Raw genomic sequence first — 18,652 nt, 5'->3', positions numbered from 1 at the left:
TAAATTACATTTTGAATACTACTGTAACGATTCTGTTTTTAGGTCACCTGAGACGAAGTCTCAAGTGACCTATTCTAATCGCCTTTTGTCCGTCGTCATGCGTCGTGTGTCGTGCGTCGTGTGTCGTCCGTCGTGCGTCGTCCGTCGTATGTCCGTAAACAATTTACATTTTCGACTTCTTCTCCAAAACTGCTGAAGCAATTTCAATGAAATTTGCACAAACCTTGTAAGGCATAAGGCCAATCAAAATTGTGAATTATATGGTCCCCACCCCCCAGGGAGCTATGGGAGGGGCCAAAAGGGGTAAAATTGACTAAAATTTCAAAAATCTTCTTCTCCACTCACAGATGTGATGGAATTAAATACTCTTCATAAATAGAAAGGTCCTAAGGTCCTTTACAAAAATTGTGAATTATATGACCCTGGGGTCTCGGGTTTCCCCCTGGGGTCTCAGGTTTCCCCCTGGGGAGGGGGTGAAGTTTACTATAGTTTATATAGGAAAAACACATTTTTGAGTATTATTTGATGATATGTAATAGGAAATGAGTCAAATATTGTCAGAATTATCAGTATGAGATGGCCATTGAATCCTATTAACCAATTTTCCATGACTGACCCCCAGGGGCCTTAGGGGCGGGGTCAAAAGGGGTCAAATAGGCTATAACTTCAAAAATCTTCTTCTGAAATTCTGGAAATGGTAGAATCACATACTCTTCATAGATGGAAAGGTCTTGAGGTCCTTTACAAAAATTGTGAATTATATGACCCTGGGGTCTCACGTTTCCCCCTGGGGAGGGGGTCAAGTTTACTATAGTTTATATAGGGAAAACACATTTATGAGCATTTTTTGCTCAATTTTCATAGGAAATGAGTGAAACTATTTTAGAATTATTAGCCTGAGATAACATTTTAATATTATATCTATATTGGTCCTGGTCAACCCCCTCAGGGCAGAGGGGCGGGGCCAAAAGGGGCAAATAGGCTAAAACTTTAAAAAATCTTCTTCTTAAATACTGGAAATGGTAGAATCAAATACTCTTCATAGATGGACAGGTCTTAAGGTTTTTTATGAAAGTTGTGAATTATATGACCCTTGGGTCTCAGGTTTCCCCCTAGGGAGGGGGTCAAGTTTACTTTAGTTTATATAGGAAAAACACATTTAGGAACTTTATTTGCTCAATTTTCATAGGAAATGAGTCAATTGTAGTCAGAATTATCCCTATGTGATGGCCATTGAAACTTATTACCAAATTTTCCATGACTGATCCCCAGGGGCCTTAGGGGCGGGGCCAAAACGGGTCAAATAGGCTAAAACTTAAAAAAATCTTCTTCTGAAATTCTGGAACTGGCAGAATCAAATACTCTGCATAGATGGGAAGGTCTTAAAGTCCTTTACAAAAATTGTGAATAATATGGCCCTGGGGTCTCATGTTTCCCTCTGGGGAGGGGGTCAAGTTTACTTTAGTTTATATAGGAAAAACACATTTAGGAACTTTATTTGCTTAGTTTTCATAGGAAATTAGTCAATCTGGGTAGAATTATTAGCCTGAGATAGCATTTTAACATCATATCCATATTGGTCCTGGCCAACCCCCAGGGGCCAGAGGGGTGGGGCCAAAAGGAGTCAAAATGGATAACATTTCAAAAATTATTCTTCTGAATTCACAGATTTGATGGAACCAAATAATCTTTAGATTAAAAAGTCAAATTTATAAAATCACTGACTGACTTCAAGGGCCTGATGGGCAAATATACAGTGTTTATATGCATGTCTTTGTTTCATTCTGTATCTGAACACAGGTGACCGTTAAGGCCCATGGGCCTCTTGTTTTCTTTAATTTAGTGCTTGTAAATTTAAGAACTTTATCTAAGTTAATTATCCGTTATTGTGAAAGATTATTAAAAAGCCCAGTCTAAAATTTTGAACAATAAAACTGCTCCAGAACTGGGTGTATATAGGGATGTGACTACTTTTGCAAAACCACACATTCCTTTATTTCAGTAAAATTCAATATGAATGCAGAATTTCATCATAAAAAAGCAGATATTTAATTTATTCATATACTGTATGTCGCGCGTATACCTCCCTCTTTTGAGACCAAAATCCCTTAAAATGGTTATCAATCTCCCTTACCACCCCTAGAAAAATATGGCATGTATGTGACAACCAGACATCATGTTTTCTATCGATCGCTGCTGATGACATTCACCCATGATATGCTGTTTTCTCAGATTATTCACTCTTTTTTTCCGTGACACATTTCATGCCACCATTTTTGCTCAAATACAAAAAAAAATCAAAACATGATATCTAGGTTGATTTTGAAGTTAAATATTCTGGAAAATTCTTCGTTTTTGAATGTCTTCCATCAATTACCAGACTTCTGCTGTTCACAAGATGTAAAATTTAACCAAGGACGTATATGAGACTTATAAATCCTTGGTATAGTAAACAAATATTATTTGAGAACATCTTTTAAATTATACGAAGTGATATAATATATCCATACAACTCCGATGTACTAATACAAATTTAGGATTTCAATGTATATTACAATTGTAACTTGTCTTTGATATTGTACTAATTTCTATGTGATTATATATATATATATATGTATATGTGTGTATTTTGTACAATTCTAATAAGTTGTTAACTTAAAAAAATAAAAAAAGAATTGAGAAATTTGAAAAATTGAATATACACCGAGTCGGATCAAGACCAGGATCCTGAATGATCTTCCACTGTTCAGCGTCACATTCCCTCTTGTCTGCTTTTTGTTCTTACCGGGATAGTCGACAACATGTACTGGGACAGAAAGCAGTGGGCTTCTATAAAGTAGAAGGTATCAGATAACAGGTGGACAAAGTTAAATTGCTTTTTTGGTAACCGACACGTATTCTGCATTTCTTGAATGACTTCAAGAAAGCAAATGTATGTAAATTCGTATAAAAAACTGAGAATAATAAAAGTCAAAGGATATTCATAATTACGATACACAAAACTGAAATAATATATAAGGACGAGGAAACACCGTCGTTTTCCTTGAACCAGTAATAGGAACATGACAAGAAACATAATTAATCTAGTGTTTTAAATCTATAGTCCATAATACTGAACTAAAGAAGATAAGTACTTGTATCTTCATTATTTTCATTTCCCAACAAACTAAATCAAATTGACTGTCTGGTGCACACGAAATAATACAACATAGACTTGGGAAAACGGTTATCCAAATATGAACTATCTGAAATAAAATATTTCATGACATGAATTCTATTTCTTACTTACTGTCAATATCAGAAGCCTTCAAAGTACAAAACTTGGCAGACAGCCACTCATCAATATGATTACTATTGGTGGCGGTACCTCGACATGTCTGCACGCTTCATAGCACATACCTGCTATGTCACACATTTTATTACTTCCTGGTTGTGCTTTGTATTACGTAATAGAACAGCTCCCTATTAGAATACCACCACAATAGGAAATACATATTAGGCTACTGGGCTACTGCTATATGATTTAGGTTAAACAGTCTTAACAATGCCACAAACATATATAGAATGGGTACCAATTCCAGCCAGTGGTAATTAGAATACCTAGGGAATAATTTATTCTTGGTGCCCCGAAAAATAAACAGAGAAATCTACCTTCAAGATAAGACTTGTCTATTACCTTGTTTTAGCAGAACATTGCCAAAATGCAGTTGATGAGACAAAACATTAAATTTAGCAAGGACATGTCGAAAATTTATCAGTTGCTATCTGATCTTAAAGAGGTAATTTAGTCAAATAGTTGTTTTAATGTAATATGGAGTAGTTGATATCACCGCATCCTCGATGCTCCAGGGGTTACTATCACTGACATTATATTCACCTCTGGAATATGTCATAGCAAAACTGAAGGCACCAGAAAACAGAGGTAATTTGGTCCTTTAATTTACACCAAATCGTACACTGTACACTCATGCAAGTTGACTATGTGTTTTTAAAGTTGGGCATAGCTCTCTGTATCTGCTGACCTGTGATCGGTCAGTTTTCCCCATGAACTGCGTCCTGTATAAGATAGTCCAGGAGTGGATATGACGACAGTAATAGTAAACCCGGAAGTATAGAAGATAGTATCACTGTGTTCCAAGGACGTATATGAGAAGGATAAGTCACACTGGATTTTGGGGGAGTACAAGGCAGGAGCTTTTGTGTTTGTGCACTGACCGTGACGTTGGGCGACGGCTGATTTTCCTTTGATATCCGCCGGCGCAGCCTTTAATGGGCGCAGCCTAGCTTGCGGGTGCGAGGGTTACCGTCTTACTTTCTGAAGCGGGCCGTCATTTCATGAGCTGTCGTATTTTTTTAACGAAAGTTTAAGACATAGCCTCTAAATCTTCCGTCCTTAAAATAAGTTATAAACCTTGTGAAATTTAATAAACTTTACATTGGTGTTTCGTTTGACTCGATAAGACAAGTATTTGTTGAGAAAAACGGTTTGTATTCCCGGTTCATAGGCGTCTCGCGTGGTGTTTAGCAATGTAAAGAGACAGACACGAATCCTTCTTACTTTTGAATAGAACACATCAGACTTGACACTACCAATAGGCCATGGGCAAGGAGGGTCCCACATGCAACCCCCCCCCCCCAACCCCCGAACCAATATTTTTCTTAACCTTTATGACCCACTGATCATAAATCAAAATGTTAACATTGCATAAGTTGGGATGAACTTCCGGTTATGACGTCATCAAGATGGCCGCCATCTCAAATTTCACTAAAAAATGAAAAATAGTCATAACATTGACATTTTCAACCGAAGTAGACAAATGAAGTATCAAAATGACCACAATAGAACACTAAAACATATCAGGACCAAATAACCAAATATATGTAGTAATTTTTACGCAGGAAGTGAAAAAATAGGATTTTAAGCTCAAAAATGGTAATTTTTTAGTAAATTTTTCATATTGTGCTTGACGCAACAAAAACGTTTTCCAACAGCAAACTATTATTTCAAATTATTTTTTGTCCACTTATAAATCAGTTTAAACTAAAACAAGAAAAAAAAACCAATGTTAACATTGTATAAGTTCCGTTATGACGTCATCAAGATGGCCGCCATCACGAATTTCACTAAAAAATGAAAAATATTCATAACATTGACATTTTTCAACCGAAGTAGACAAATGAGGTATCAAAATGACCACAATAGAACACTAAAAACATATCAGGACCAAATAACCAAATATATGTAGTGATTTTTACGCAGGAAGTGAAAAAATAGGATTTTAAGCTCAAAAATGGTAATTTTTTAGTAAATTTTTCATATTGTGCTTGACGCAACAAAAACGTTTTCCAACAGCAAACTATTATTTCTAATAAGTTTTTTGTCCACTTATAAATCAGTTTAAACTAAAACAAGAAAAAAAAGGTTAACATTGTATAAGTTCCGTTATGACGTCATCAAGATGGCCGCCATCACGAATTTCACTAAAAAATGAAAAATATTCATAACATTGACATTTTTCAACTGAAGTAGACAAATGGGGTATCAAAATGACCACAATAGAACAACAAATACATATCAGGACCAAATCATCCAATATATGTAGCGATTTGTTCGTAGGAAATGAAAAAATAATATTTTAAGCTCAAAAATGGTAATTTTTCAGCAAATTTTTCATATTTGTCTTCATACAGCAAAAATGTTTCCCAACAATTATTATTGATCGTAATCAGTTATTTGATCTCTTGTCAATCAGTAAAAACAACAACAAAATATATAGAAATGCAAAAGAGAATTATTGTTATACCATCATTTGGTTTACAAAGCATCACCGTTTGCGTATACAGGTCATATGATAGTGTATTTTTCCCAAACCGCCGAGACTACAGTTTCCTGGTGTCTTAGAATTTCCTGAATATAATAGTGGCTATTGACAATTTAAATCTTAACAAAGTATTTTAGGTTGGCTAAATATCTAAGTGAGACTTCAAAATAATTCGCTTTCATGTTCGAAATGTTGTACACTAGTAGCGTCTCAAACTGAATTATTACAGCAAAATGACAACTAATAGCTATATGGTATCAAATTAAAACTGAGGTAATTCTGTCATACCGTAAATACCATGACACTTTCCGAAACGTTTTGTGCCTTTTAGAATGAGCACATCCAGTGTTATTTCCTGTGTATAACGTCAGGAAATGTCAGATGGTTACTTAACAGTGTCACATATTTCTTTCACTAGTTCTTTGTCTTCGATAGCGATGAGCTGATGTGACATTACATTACCGGGTTGCCATCGTGGTTGTAGCTTGCCAACCGTCCATGGCCAGAGTTAACTTAAGAAACATCAGTGTCAGGGATGTAGGAGCTCTTCCTATTTCCAACCTAGTGATTTAAATATCGTATATGATGTTCCAGACTATCAGATCCACATTCTGCGAAGGTTTGAGCTGGTTCTCCTTATTTCGTATGAAGCACAATTCCTCATTCTTGTGAACCTTCAGTGACCATAGATGGCACAGGTGGATTCTTTGAGGTCATAAATGAGGTCTGCTGTGAAGTTCCACTATTTGCCAAGTCTGAAAAGCACTGTAGAAAATTTTATTTCTGGAGAGTCTTCAATGGTCTGGGAAAAGTCAGACCAATGAAAAACATTTAACATTAATGGCCTCATTAATGACCTCGATGATATCACCTGTGCCATTTATGGGCGCACGAGGGTCCACTAGATTAATGAATGGTACTTCATACAAATTATGGAGCTATGTGCTAAGGAGAACTAATTCCACCATTCGAATAATGTGGATCTGGTGTAATTTCCATTATGCCGAAGAAGTCTGGAACAGTATATACGATATGTTAGAATCTGAGGGAGATCCCACATCTCTGAACCTATTGTTCCTGATATGAACTCTGACCAAGGATGGGTTATGAAAGATGACAGGCTAGAACAACACTGGTAATGTACTGTCACATCAGCTCATCGACATTGAAGACAACGCTATGGCTTTCGACGAATTTGATACCGATATCTCGATTATTCTGATAATTTGGACTACCAGCTACCAGACATGCCGAGTCTCTTCAGTGGATGGAGCAGTGAGGCGAGAAAGCACGTGCAATGATAATGGTTATCATTAAGAACCAGTGAAAGAAATATGTGACACTGTAGTAACCATCTAACATTTTGCCTATGCTATGCATAGGAAATAAACAATGAATGTTCTCATTTTCAAAGACACAAACGTTCTGGAAAATGATATAAACAGAAACACAGGCTTAGGTTACATTTGTTACTCTATCAGTAGGTGTTGTGCTGTAATAATTATTTTTGAGACGCTGGTCAGCGTCAGCGATTTCGAGTTCGAAAAATAGCATATGCCCATTATACGCACCTGGTGATGTTTTGTAAACTTAATGAGGGTATAACAATAATTATCTTTTGCATTTCTATATATCTTAATTTTTGTTGGTGTTTTCATTGATTTATTGATTGATAAGAGATCAAATAACTAATTACGAGTAATGATTTGTTCTTGGGAAACATTTTTGCTGCATGAAGACAAATATGAAAAATTTGCTGAAAAATTACCATTTTTGAGTTTAAAATCTTATTTTTTCATTTCCTACGAACAAATTGCTACATATATTGGATGTTTTGGTCCTGATATGTACTTGTTGTTCTATTGTGGTCATTTTGATACCTCATTTGTCTACTTCAGTTGAAAAATGTCAATGTTATGAATATTTTTCATTTTTCAGTGAAATTCGTGATGGCGGCCATCTTGATGACGTCAAAACCGGAATTTATACAATGTTAACATTGTTTTTTTCTTGTTTTTGTTTAAACTGATTTATAAGTGGACAAAAAACTAATTAGAAATAATAGTTTGCTTTGGAAAACGTTTTTGCTGCGTCAAGCAAAATATGAAAAAATTACTAAAAAATTACCATTTTTGAGCTTAAAATCCTATTTTTTCACTTCCTGCGTAAAAATCACTACATATATTTGGTTATTTGGTCCTGATATGTTTTAAGTGTTCTATCGTGTTAATTTTGATACCTCATTTGTCTACTTCGGTTGAAAAATGTCAATGTTATGACTATTTTTCATTTTTTAGTGAAATTTGAGATGGCGGCCATTTTGATGACGTCATAACCGGAAGTTCATCCAAACTTATGCAATGTTAACATTTTGATTTGTGATCAGTGGGTTATAAGGGTTAAGAAAAATATTGGTTCGGAGGTTTGGGGGGGGGGTGCATGTGGGACCCTCCTAGCCCATGGCCTACAATGCTTTACACACCATGATCATGCTGCCCTGTGTACCTGCCATGTAACTGTATAACCTGACATTTCGTAAGGACATGTGGCAGATTAGATAATGACCCAAATGGTTCATATTCCATGCTGTCAATGTTCATGGCAGACGTTGGCAGTAGAACTTTATTGGAAAGCTCATTGAAGACTTGTGAAAGTTGTTGGGTCAATTTCCACGCATTCTTTCCTCTGTTCCCTTTCTTGTCCTGACAAATCTGCCATCTTTCCCTTCTCTATAACTGCTTGGTAACCTCATCATCTCACTTTGATGATGAGAGGCTATGATGTAAAACCAGTTACAGTGTATTGAAGAATTGTTAATATGTTACTGCATTTAATAAGGCAGCAAAATGTTATAAAAGAAGTCATTTAAATTAAAACAAAAAAATGTTTTGAAACATCTAAATACATATGTACATGTTACGTTTTTAACGTGAAATCTTTTGTAACCATTTTTCACATTTGCCTGCAGGAGTGGTGTGTGAACTAGGTGTTAATGACTGTCAGAGCCAGCCATGTCAGAACAAAGGACTGTGTAGTGTCTCTACCACTGGCGTCACATGTAGCTGTCCCCCGCCTTACACAGGTATGTACTACCTAGTGATCTTACGAGTAAATCATGTTTATATTTTTAGGGCGATCATACCATCGCCCTTTTGTTTTCCTTATCGGGTGTGGAGTCTGGACAAAAAACCCTAAGGATAAAAACCCCTCCGGACAAAAGCCCCTTCTTTTTAAAATAATTAATTTGTTTTCCATATTTTTTTTTATTAAAAAAGATATTTATCTGCTATATGGTACATTTTGATGTTATTAGAGAAGAGTTTCAAACATGATTATGATATGATCATTTGAATTCTTTTCATTTTTGAGTTATAGATATCAAAGAAAAATTAGCAAAACATGTACACATGTATACATAGACATTTGAATGTTATATATGCAAGAAGCCATTAATGTTTTCTTTATAATAACACACCTACCAGGCTTACAGCTTGATTTTTGCAGGGGTGTTCTCTGAACGCCAACATCTTTATCAACAATAGGTAGGTGTTGTTTTAGGAAACAATAGGAAGGCAATTATATACCGTTTCATATAAGCTGTCTTTATATATTCACCTGTATAGACACCTGAGATTTACCTGTATTTCAATCAGTATCATAGGTAATATTGGTGGGTTTTGGAAAATAATTCCTTCAATATATATCTAACAATATAAAATGTAAATTATTGATTAAAGATAATCGGTGCTTTAATATACAAAAAAATCATAAACATTGTAAATTCTAAGAATTAATAAGGAGCTACATGCAGATTTATATTAAGAACAATGCATTTTTTTTACAAATCATATCTCAATTTTATCAGGAAAACAGGATTCTCAATCAATGTATATTCTAATGTAACTGGTATTTTGTATTGACATAGGAGTTCTCCAGGGCTACATTCTTATAGCCATCTTTCATTTCTTGTGACCGTGCATAGTTGATTTCTGTTTTCGCATAGACGTACACCGTTAAGTATTTAATTTGGTTAGAAAATGAGTGGAGAAAAACAATATCATAAAAGTTTAAATTAATTTTGTCGGAAATTTTGACCTGTTGATTATAGTTTGAGTTGGTTATCTATTGAAGCTGACACAAACACACATATATGACGTTTTATAAATATTGGTAATAATATATCATTGGTTTTAAATGCTCTATATTTTATAAAATTAGATACAAAATATTTTTAGAAGTACACTTAATAATGTAAAAATACCATATGAAATGAGATTGAAGACTGTTACTTTGGGTCTTAACCATGTATATTCATTTTAATACACATTATAGATGTTAATATAATGTTGCAATACTGGCAAAATTATTTCAAGTCCATATGTTGTAGGTTTTGTAATTCTCAAAATGTTGCAATCTTTTAGTACACAGAATAACAAATTAACAGTTTTCGTCTTTTTTTTCTGTTTAGAGATTATAGTACATATACCGATTTGTATTTGATAACAAAGTTTGACCGAACATTTTTTTTTCTGTTTAGAGATTATAGTACATATACCGATTTGTATTTGATAACAATGTTTGACCGAACATAGGAGAGAAATTTATATGTTATTTCTAACATGCACAAAATTTATCATTTTACTGCGCTGTTAACGGACAACAGTTTAATTATTGGGTGCTCCTTTACTATAATGACAGACATTTACATTATAATGTAATATCACGCTGATTTAGAAATACCATCTTAGGATAACAAAGCAGGAAAATTACATGATTGTGATAAATGATGCATCCTAATACAGCTTTCAAAATATAGTATATGTTCTGTTAACTTAAAAAGGTCAGTCAAGTGCAAGTAATACATTTTTAAAGTTTGGAAATCATATTTGACATAAATTCACTTACTCTTTAGGTAATTAAGGTCACTTAAAAGACATATATGGAAGACCTTGTTGAAAAATATCACGTTTCAACAGGCAAAAGGCTTACATTATTTCAAACTTTTAATCGAATTGGTGTTATACTAAGTTGAAATAAGATCATTTCTTTTTGAATTTTTTTCGTTGATATAACTGAATGGATCTAGATAAGTATCAACACAGGTAACTTTTACAGGTAAATTTACCTGTTGGCATTGGGACTCCTTTTAGGAAAAAGACTATAACCACTGTCACAACAAACTACCCTACGTACAGGTAAATCCAAAATGTTGGCGTTCAGAGATACACCCTGTTTGCATACATAGGATTATGTAGATAATTAGGAAAGAATGTTTAATTCCAAAATATTTTTATCATATAGTGTCATAATTAGTGTAACATCAAAATATTTTTTACTTTTTTTTTCTTCTATAAATCATTAAATCAATTTATCAAAATTTTATCAAAATCCCAATAATCCAGTAAATTTCTAAATTTTGTCTTATTTTTAACTATATTTGAAAAAGTGAAATTGTTTAGTTTAATTTAATTTAATCTTTTTTGAAAAATGAAGGGGCTTTTGTCCTCTTTTCCATTAGTATGGAGGGGCTTTTGTCCAAGGGGCTTTTTTCCTAGGGGCTTATGTCCTAAGGGGCTTTTGTCCGGTTGGGGGGGGGCTTTTGTCCGGTTGGGGGGGCTTTTGTCCGGTTGGGGGGGGGGGGGCTTTTGTCCTAGGGACTTATGTCCTAAGGGGCTTTTGTCCGTGCCCTGGGTGTCTTATACTGTTTAATAGATTTTGCCGTGATTTAGTGACACCAACCTTTCAAAAATAAGAGAAAACTGTCATCAATGTTCTTGTGTAAATTAACAACAGTGACATTAAACAGTGCTTAACTCATTCGTTTGGGGTAAACTGCAAGCGGAGTATCATACCAACTCTTGCATCGGTCATGATATTCTAAGCATCTAATCGACTTTGGAAACCTCCGGAACAAGTAAATAAAACGAAACGGATAACTTTTAGTATGGCGCTACACAGCTCGGACGGCAATTGCATTGTGTCTATTTCGTTTCGCTGTTAGGTCCATTTATTTGACGTTTTAGTCAAATTTTTTCACACATTCAGTTGTGTGTTTACCCATCTGCCCTGTGTTGTTTTCTTTTTGTACTGTCATTCGTTTTTTGTGCCTTTTTCGGCCGTTTTTTGACTGTTCCACGTGCTTGCCGGTGTTCCGTGCGATCCGTCATTACTGGTGACGTCTCGCTGTTTCCGGTTTGTTTACGTTTGTTTTTGTTCGGTTTTTTCGTCGCTGAGGCTTCGTTGCCGTTGTTATTAGGTAAGATTTGTGTCACCTAACACTGTTTTTTACGGGTTTAGCGTGTGTTGCTTATATTTTACGTTTTTTGACGTAATTTTCCTTACCTTGTTTACGTAATGGTCTGTTTTACACGCAGCTGTTTATTACATGGTACACACCCGGTGTTGTGCTGTGCTCCGGTTTTCCCAGGCGGGTCATCCTCAGGGTCCTGGTTTGTTTGACATGTGTCCGATTTTTCGGCCTCCTTTTCCCCCTTGCTTAGGGTATGACGGGTTTGCCATGCGGGCAACCATCCTGGCCCCCCATGTTTTGGGTTTCCCAGCAGCATCCCGGCTTAGTGTCCCATATACATGTCCGGGTTTCACACTGTCTGGAGTGGTGCGTCCAACCTCTTCCTTTGGTCAGGATGGCCAGCCCCCAGTCTCCAGCAGGCCAAGTTTGGCCAAGTTCTGGTGTCACTCCCAACCCACGTGGACCCTATTTCCGTATTGTTCAGGGATACTTGTTTCTCAACCCACAATGGCTATCATTCCCTTCTTGGAAACCCTTGGGTTTGGTCTCTCTCCCTCGTCGTGAGGTCCTGTCAGAGCAAAAACGTTTCGGTGCTCCCCCCCCAACCTTTTCTGCAGCGTGCTTCGGGTGCCACGGTCCTAGACAAGGATCGCCGGACCTTTAGGAACTACTGCTTCTACGTGCAGTCCCGTTTGTCTCCGATCCAAGGGTCTAGCTTCCGACCGTTAGGTCGGAAGCCCACGAATTCTGTGGTTAGGAGTTTCGGCTCCTAAACGCCACTGTTTGTATCCTGCTACAGGAGAGTTTTCCTGAGTCCTTTCTCTTTGGCTGGCCCTTTTCTCCCGTTGGGTGGGACCCTCGTGTCCAGGCAACGAGGAGTATATGGCACTGTGAGGTCGTGGGGTTTCGCAAGAGGATGATGGATGTTGTTCTATCTCTCTCCCTGGCTGTCTTCCGATATATTGACCAATCCTGGTTTGTCGGATGCAGATCAGGTTTAATGATTTCCCAGGAGGAGGTTGACCTCTCGGCTTGATGAGTGGATGCCCAGCAGGTGTGGTTATATGGAGTCTGGATGCGGCCCTTATGGCCGGATGTATCATTCTTCGGGGCGGAGGTTTGCCCACCACCCTTCCGATCAGTCCAGTCCCGGGAGTCCCACCACCCTTTTGGTTCTTTGGTGGCTCCACGGGTCATCTGCTCTTTGTCAGATCGCTCACATGCCATAAGAGCACTATTGTGTCTTCAAAGCTACTGGCCACATGCCCAGTCCTCGAGTTATGTAGAAGAATTTCTTCTTCATCTCGCACGACCTGGGTTTGACCGGGCTTGCAGCTTCAGTGTTGGTGATTTATCCAGGGCCTATGATTTATGCCCCATTCCACGATGGACTGGTCTGTCCTCTCAGCCAGCTAAAGTCAAGGCTGGAGTCTAGTAGAATTGGCATCTTCGGCACGGACATGGATTTCGGCTCCAAGAGACACCACAAGATGGAGAGGCTTCCTGCGGCCTTTCCCATTCAAATTCTGTCCTTATATAGACTTTCCTGACTGTTAGTCTATATAGGTATCCGATGGTGCCTGAGAGTCGGATACTCACTTAGACAGTAGCAGGCCGACATTCAGGACAGAGTTTCCTCTGCCACTGAACAGGGCCATTGATAGCCTTGGCGTCTTTACAGGTGTCATTGCTACCGCCAATTGTGTCTTGTTGGCTAGGCGTTTTTTTTTCTGTGTTGAAAACACCGCCCGGTCGAAGAAACCTTACCGTTCCCGATTGTATGACTGCCCCCTTCTCATGGGTTCCACCTTTCTTTTTGGAGGGACTCTTCCTTCTGTTTCATTTTGAAGGAGGACTCGGTCGCCTCCTGCCACTTGCTTTTGAAGAATTTTGCAGACCGTGAAGGCCAGGTACCCAGCTCGCAGTGGTCCGATCCTCCCAAGAAAGAATTCTAGGAACTTCAGCTCCTCAGTCTAGCTGCACAGCCGAAGGTCGACAGCCTTACTTACAAAGGCAACTAGGGAGAAGGGTAACGAAGGGGGCAAGAACGCCTCCTGGGAGGTAAGATGAGAAGAGTTCCTACTGCCTATTCTCAGGACGAGTGGGTCTGTTCTGGAGGGACTTCCGCTCACCTCCAGTTTTTTAGATTCCGGTCCTTCTCTCCCGCAGGATTCTAGTTTCGGGTCTTAGGGTAGCGATTCTCCCGCCATAGTGAGGGTCTCGATCTTCCTCGGACCCGATATTCCTGTAGGAGGTCGTCTGTCCTTATTCCTCCCAGAGTGGAAGGGAAATGTCATCCAGTGGACACATGGGCCTTTGGTCTGTGGTCAAGGATGGGTTGGGCAACTTCGCCCTCTTGCGTGGGATCCGCCGCTTGGCATCAAGACCTATCTTGTACCCTCCACCGGGGGATCAAGAAAAGGACCACTTGCCATCCAGGAGGAAGTAAGGACCATTGCTTAAAAAAAAGGGAGCGGTCCGAGGAGGTGCCTATGGTGGAATGCACTCCAGGCTTTTATTCAAGGAATCGTTTCTCTGGTTCTGAAAAATCGCGGAGCTGGGCGTCCTCATTCAAAGATCTTAAGTGACGGCACGTATGATTCCTCCTCTCTTCAAGATGTGAGGACTCCACGGAGCATAGGAGAGGGGATGTGGGCTTACTTACAGTAATATCTGAAAGTATTCCTACTTCCTACATCTCCCATCATAGACAGTAGGCCACGGAAATTCATCCGTTTCACTTGCAACGGAAGGTTTTTTCAGTTCCGTGCATGCCTTTCGGGCTCACGACAGCTTCCTATGGTTTTCCACAAGGCTGCTGCGATGTATGTCGTGAGGTTTTCTGTCACATCCAGGGGAATTAGATGTTCCACATCTAATTTCGACGATTCCTACATGCTCCACCTAGTTGCGGGAATCTTGGTGCGCATAGAACACCCGTCTGGTCCTGAAACTTTATGCTCAAATTCGGCTATCATTCCTTCCCAGAGAGAAGTCGAAGTTCAATGGCATCTAAATCCCCGACGATAGGGCATGCAGATTGGGAGTGTGGACATCGTTGAATTATGACATTCCCTCCTTTCAACCTGGTGTGTGTCAGGGTTCTCTACAGAAGTTTCGGACGCCATCCATTGCTCCCCCTCTTCCTTCTGAAAGCGCCCCTGTGGCCGAGACAACCATTGTTTCCCGGAGGTCCTAGGTAAACATGTACGACGTGCATGCACTAGATCGTGTACTAACCCAGGGCAAGTGGACCATAGCCCGCATCCGCATTTGCTCAGGCAGGAAGAATTGCATTTATTTCATATCATGATAGGCTAGAGGTAGGATTCTTCCACCTCCTAGGTCCTAGGTAAACATGTACGTTGCACTATCGTGTACTAAACCCAGTGGACCATAGCCCGCAATTCTGCTATGGTTCTGAAGAGGTATATATTTATAAAATCCCCCAGCCTTGCCTGGGAAGGTGATCTGAAACAGAATAATAAAAACATTTATACAATATCAGTCCGGGTGCCCTGAACTCTAGTTCTGATGGTCCCCCAGAAAGGCATTCAAGCATAACACAGGTAAGTCACCTAAGTGAACAGAGACTGGACAGGTGCTGTATAAAGTGCTGTAACAGTGTTCAAAGTAATTTCACATTTATAGTTCTGATGACGTTAAGTTTAAAGCAAATTATTTATTACCATATACAGTTCAAGATCAAGGACATAAACCATCTATCTCCAAGGATAATGATCGATAGTGCTAGTGCTACGTACTCTACGTACACTTGTACATAAAGTTATGCCGAGGATTACATTGATTTTCATTTATGGCTTGTGAGTACAATTAGGTGTTACAGTTTTGTATGTACAAAATATCTCACCTTAGGAGCCTTATACATGTACAATGTAGATGCATAACGTTCTGGAAAATAAGGTTTTAGTAAGTAGTTAGCGAGCACTTTATGTCTTACAGACATAATTCTAGTTAATTTATTATTGTGCATTTCACAATTTTTGTTACTAAGGTGGGGTTATATCGTTGTCAGAGTCAATTTTGTGTAAATGTCAAACCCTGCACTCAGAAATGTTCTCACCCACGATGATTGTAGTAAGAGCAGGACTATGGTGTTATTTATTTTTGTGTCAGTATTAGGCAACAGTGTCAACACATTTGACTTTAAGACTTGTTTTATTTCTGCAACTTCAATTCTAATCAAACTTAAAAAGTAGTAATGTAATTAGAAAAATCCGTTTTAACTTCACCTAGTTATTTTAGAGTAGATTGTGTAACATCCACTAATGTTCTTTGTTTGCTGTACTTTGTTATTTTAGAGTAGATTGTGTAACATCCATTAATGTTCTTTGTTTGCTGTACTTTGTTATTTTAGAGTTTATAATACTACTGAATAAAACATTTACCTTTACCAAGTTGTTGGACGTGATCATCAATGATGTAGCACCCGCTACTATGATGTTTTGTAATTTTCGTCTTTGTCTTATGAACTTTAATTTATTGTGTAAGATATTAATGAGAATGAACTTTATTCGGTAAGATATTCATTGGAATGAACTTTATTGTGTAAGATATTCATTGGAATGAACTTTATTGTGTAAGATATTAATGAGAATGAACTTTATTGTGTAAGATATTCATTGGAATGAACTTAATTGTGTAAGATATTCATTGGAATGAAATCAACTGTGTAAGATATTCATTGGAATGAACTTAATTGTGTAAGATATTCATTGGAATGAACTTTATTGTGTAAGATATTCATTGGAATGAACTTTATTGTGTAAGATATTAATGAGAATGAACTTTATTGTGTAAGATATACATTGGAATGAACTTAATTGTGTAAGATATTCATTGGAATGAACTCCATTGTGTAAGATATTCATTGGAATGAACTCCATTGTGTAAGATATTCATTGGAATTTACATTTTCGACTTCTCATGAACTTTAATGTGTAAGATAATCATTGGAATGAACTTAATTGTGTAAGATATTCATTAGAATGAACTTAATTGTGTAAGATATTCATTGGAATGAACTTAATAGTGTAAGATATTCATTGGAAATGAACTTAATTGTGTAAGATATTTCATTGTAATGAACTTAATTGTGTAATATTATATATTCATTGGAATCAACCTTATTGTGTAAGATATTCATTGGAATGAACTTAATTGTGTAAGATATTCATTGGAATGAACTTTATGGTGTAAGATATTCCTTGGAATGAACTTTATTGTGTAAGATATTTATTGGAATGAACTTTATTAGGTCACCTGAGATGAAGTCTCAAGTGACCTATTCTAATCGCCTTTTGCCCGACGTCGTGTGTCGTGTGTTCGTAAACAATTTACATTTTCGACTTCTCAAAAATAGCGGAAGCAATTTCAATGAAATTTTGCACAAACCTTCTAAGGCATAAGGCCAATCAAAATTGCGAATTTTTATATGACCCCCACCCCCAGGGAGCTGTGGGAGGGGCCAAAAGGGGTAAAATTGGAATGAACTTAATTGTGTAATATTATATATTCATTGGAATCAACCTTATTGTGTAAGATATTCATTGGAATGAACTTAATTGTGTAAGATATTCATTGGAATGAACTTAATTGTGTAATATTATATATTCATTGGAATCAACCTTATTGTGTAAGATATTCATTGGAATGAACTTAATTGTGTAAGATATTCATTGGAATGAACTTTATGGTGTAAGATATTCCTTGGAATGAACTTTATTGTGTAAGATATTTATTGGAATGAACTTTATTAGGTCACCTGAGATGAAGTCTCAAGTGACCTATTCTAATCGCCTTTTGCCCGACGTCGTGTGTCGTGTGTTCGTAAACAATTTACATTTTCGACTTCTTCTCAAAAACAGCGGAAGCAATTTCAATGAAATTTTGCACAAACCTTCTAAGTCATAAGGCCAATCAAAATTGCGAATTACATGACCCCCACCCCCAGTGAGCTGTGGGAGGGGCCAAAAGGGGTAAAATTGGAATGAACTTAATTGTGTAATATTATATATTCATTGGAATCAACTTTATTGTGTAAGATATTCATTGGAATGAACTTAATTGTGTAAGATATTCATTGGAATGAACTTAATTGTGTAATATTATATATTCATTGGAATCAACCTTATTGTGTAAGATATTCATTGGAATGAACTTTATGGTGTAAGATATTTATTGGAATGAACTTTATTAGGTCACCTGAGATGAAGTCTCAAGTGACCTATTCTAATCGCCTTTTGCCCGACGTCGTGTGTCGTGTGTTCGTAAACAATTTACATTTTCGACTTCTTCTCAAAAACAGCGGAAGCAATTTCAATGAAATTTTGCACAAACCTTCTAAGTCATAAGGCCAATCAAAATTGCGAATTACATGACCCCCACCCCCAGTGAGCTGTGGGAGGGGCCAAAAGGGGTAAAATTGGAATGAACTTAATTGTGTAATATTATATATTCATTGGAATCAACCTTATTGTGTAAGATATTCATTGGAATGAACTTAATTGTGTAAGATATTCATTGGAATGAACTTAATTGTGTAATATTATATATTCAT

At 37.3% G+C, this 18,652-nt stretch overlaps 1 protein-coding gene across 1 annotated transcript in view; it reads left to right on the top strand.

Annotated features, from left to right (window-relative positions):
- The window catches only part of LOC138324687 (neurogenic locus notch homolog protein 1-like), a 37,419-nt gene that overhangs the window by 12,857 nt on the left and 5,910 nt on the right, over positions 1-18,652 (top strand). The window contains exon 6 of the mRNA XM_069269726.1: positions 8,791-8,904. Coding sequence (XP_069125827.1) covers positions 8,791-8,904 — 114 coding nt within the window. The remainder of the gene's footprint in view (positions 1-8,790; positions 8,905-18,652) is intronic.

The sequence above is a fragment of the Argopecten irradians genome, chromosome 6 (assembly GCF_041381155.1).
Source record: "Argopecten irradians isolate NY chromosome 6, Ai_NY, whole genome shotgun sequence".
Lineage (NCBI taxonomy): Eukaryota > Metazoa > Mollusca > Bivalvia > Pectinida > Pectinidae > Argopecten > Argopecten irradians.
Note: the sequence above shows the minus strand (reverse complement) of the source record. Positions and strands in the feature narration are given on the sequence as shown.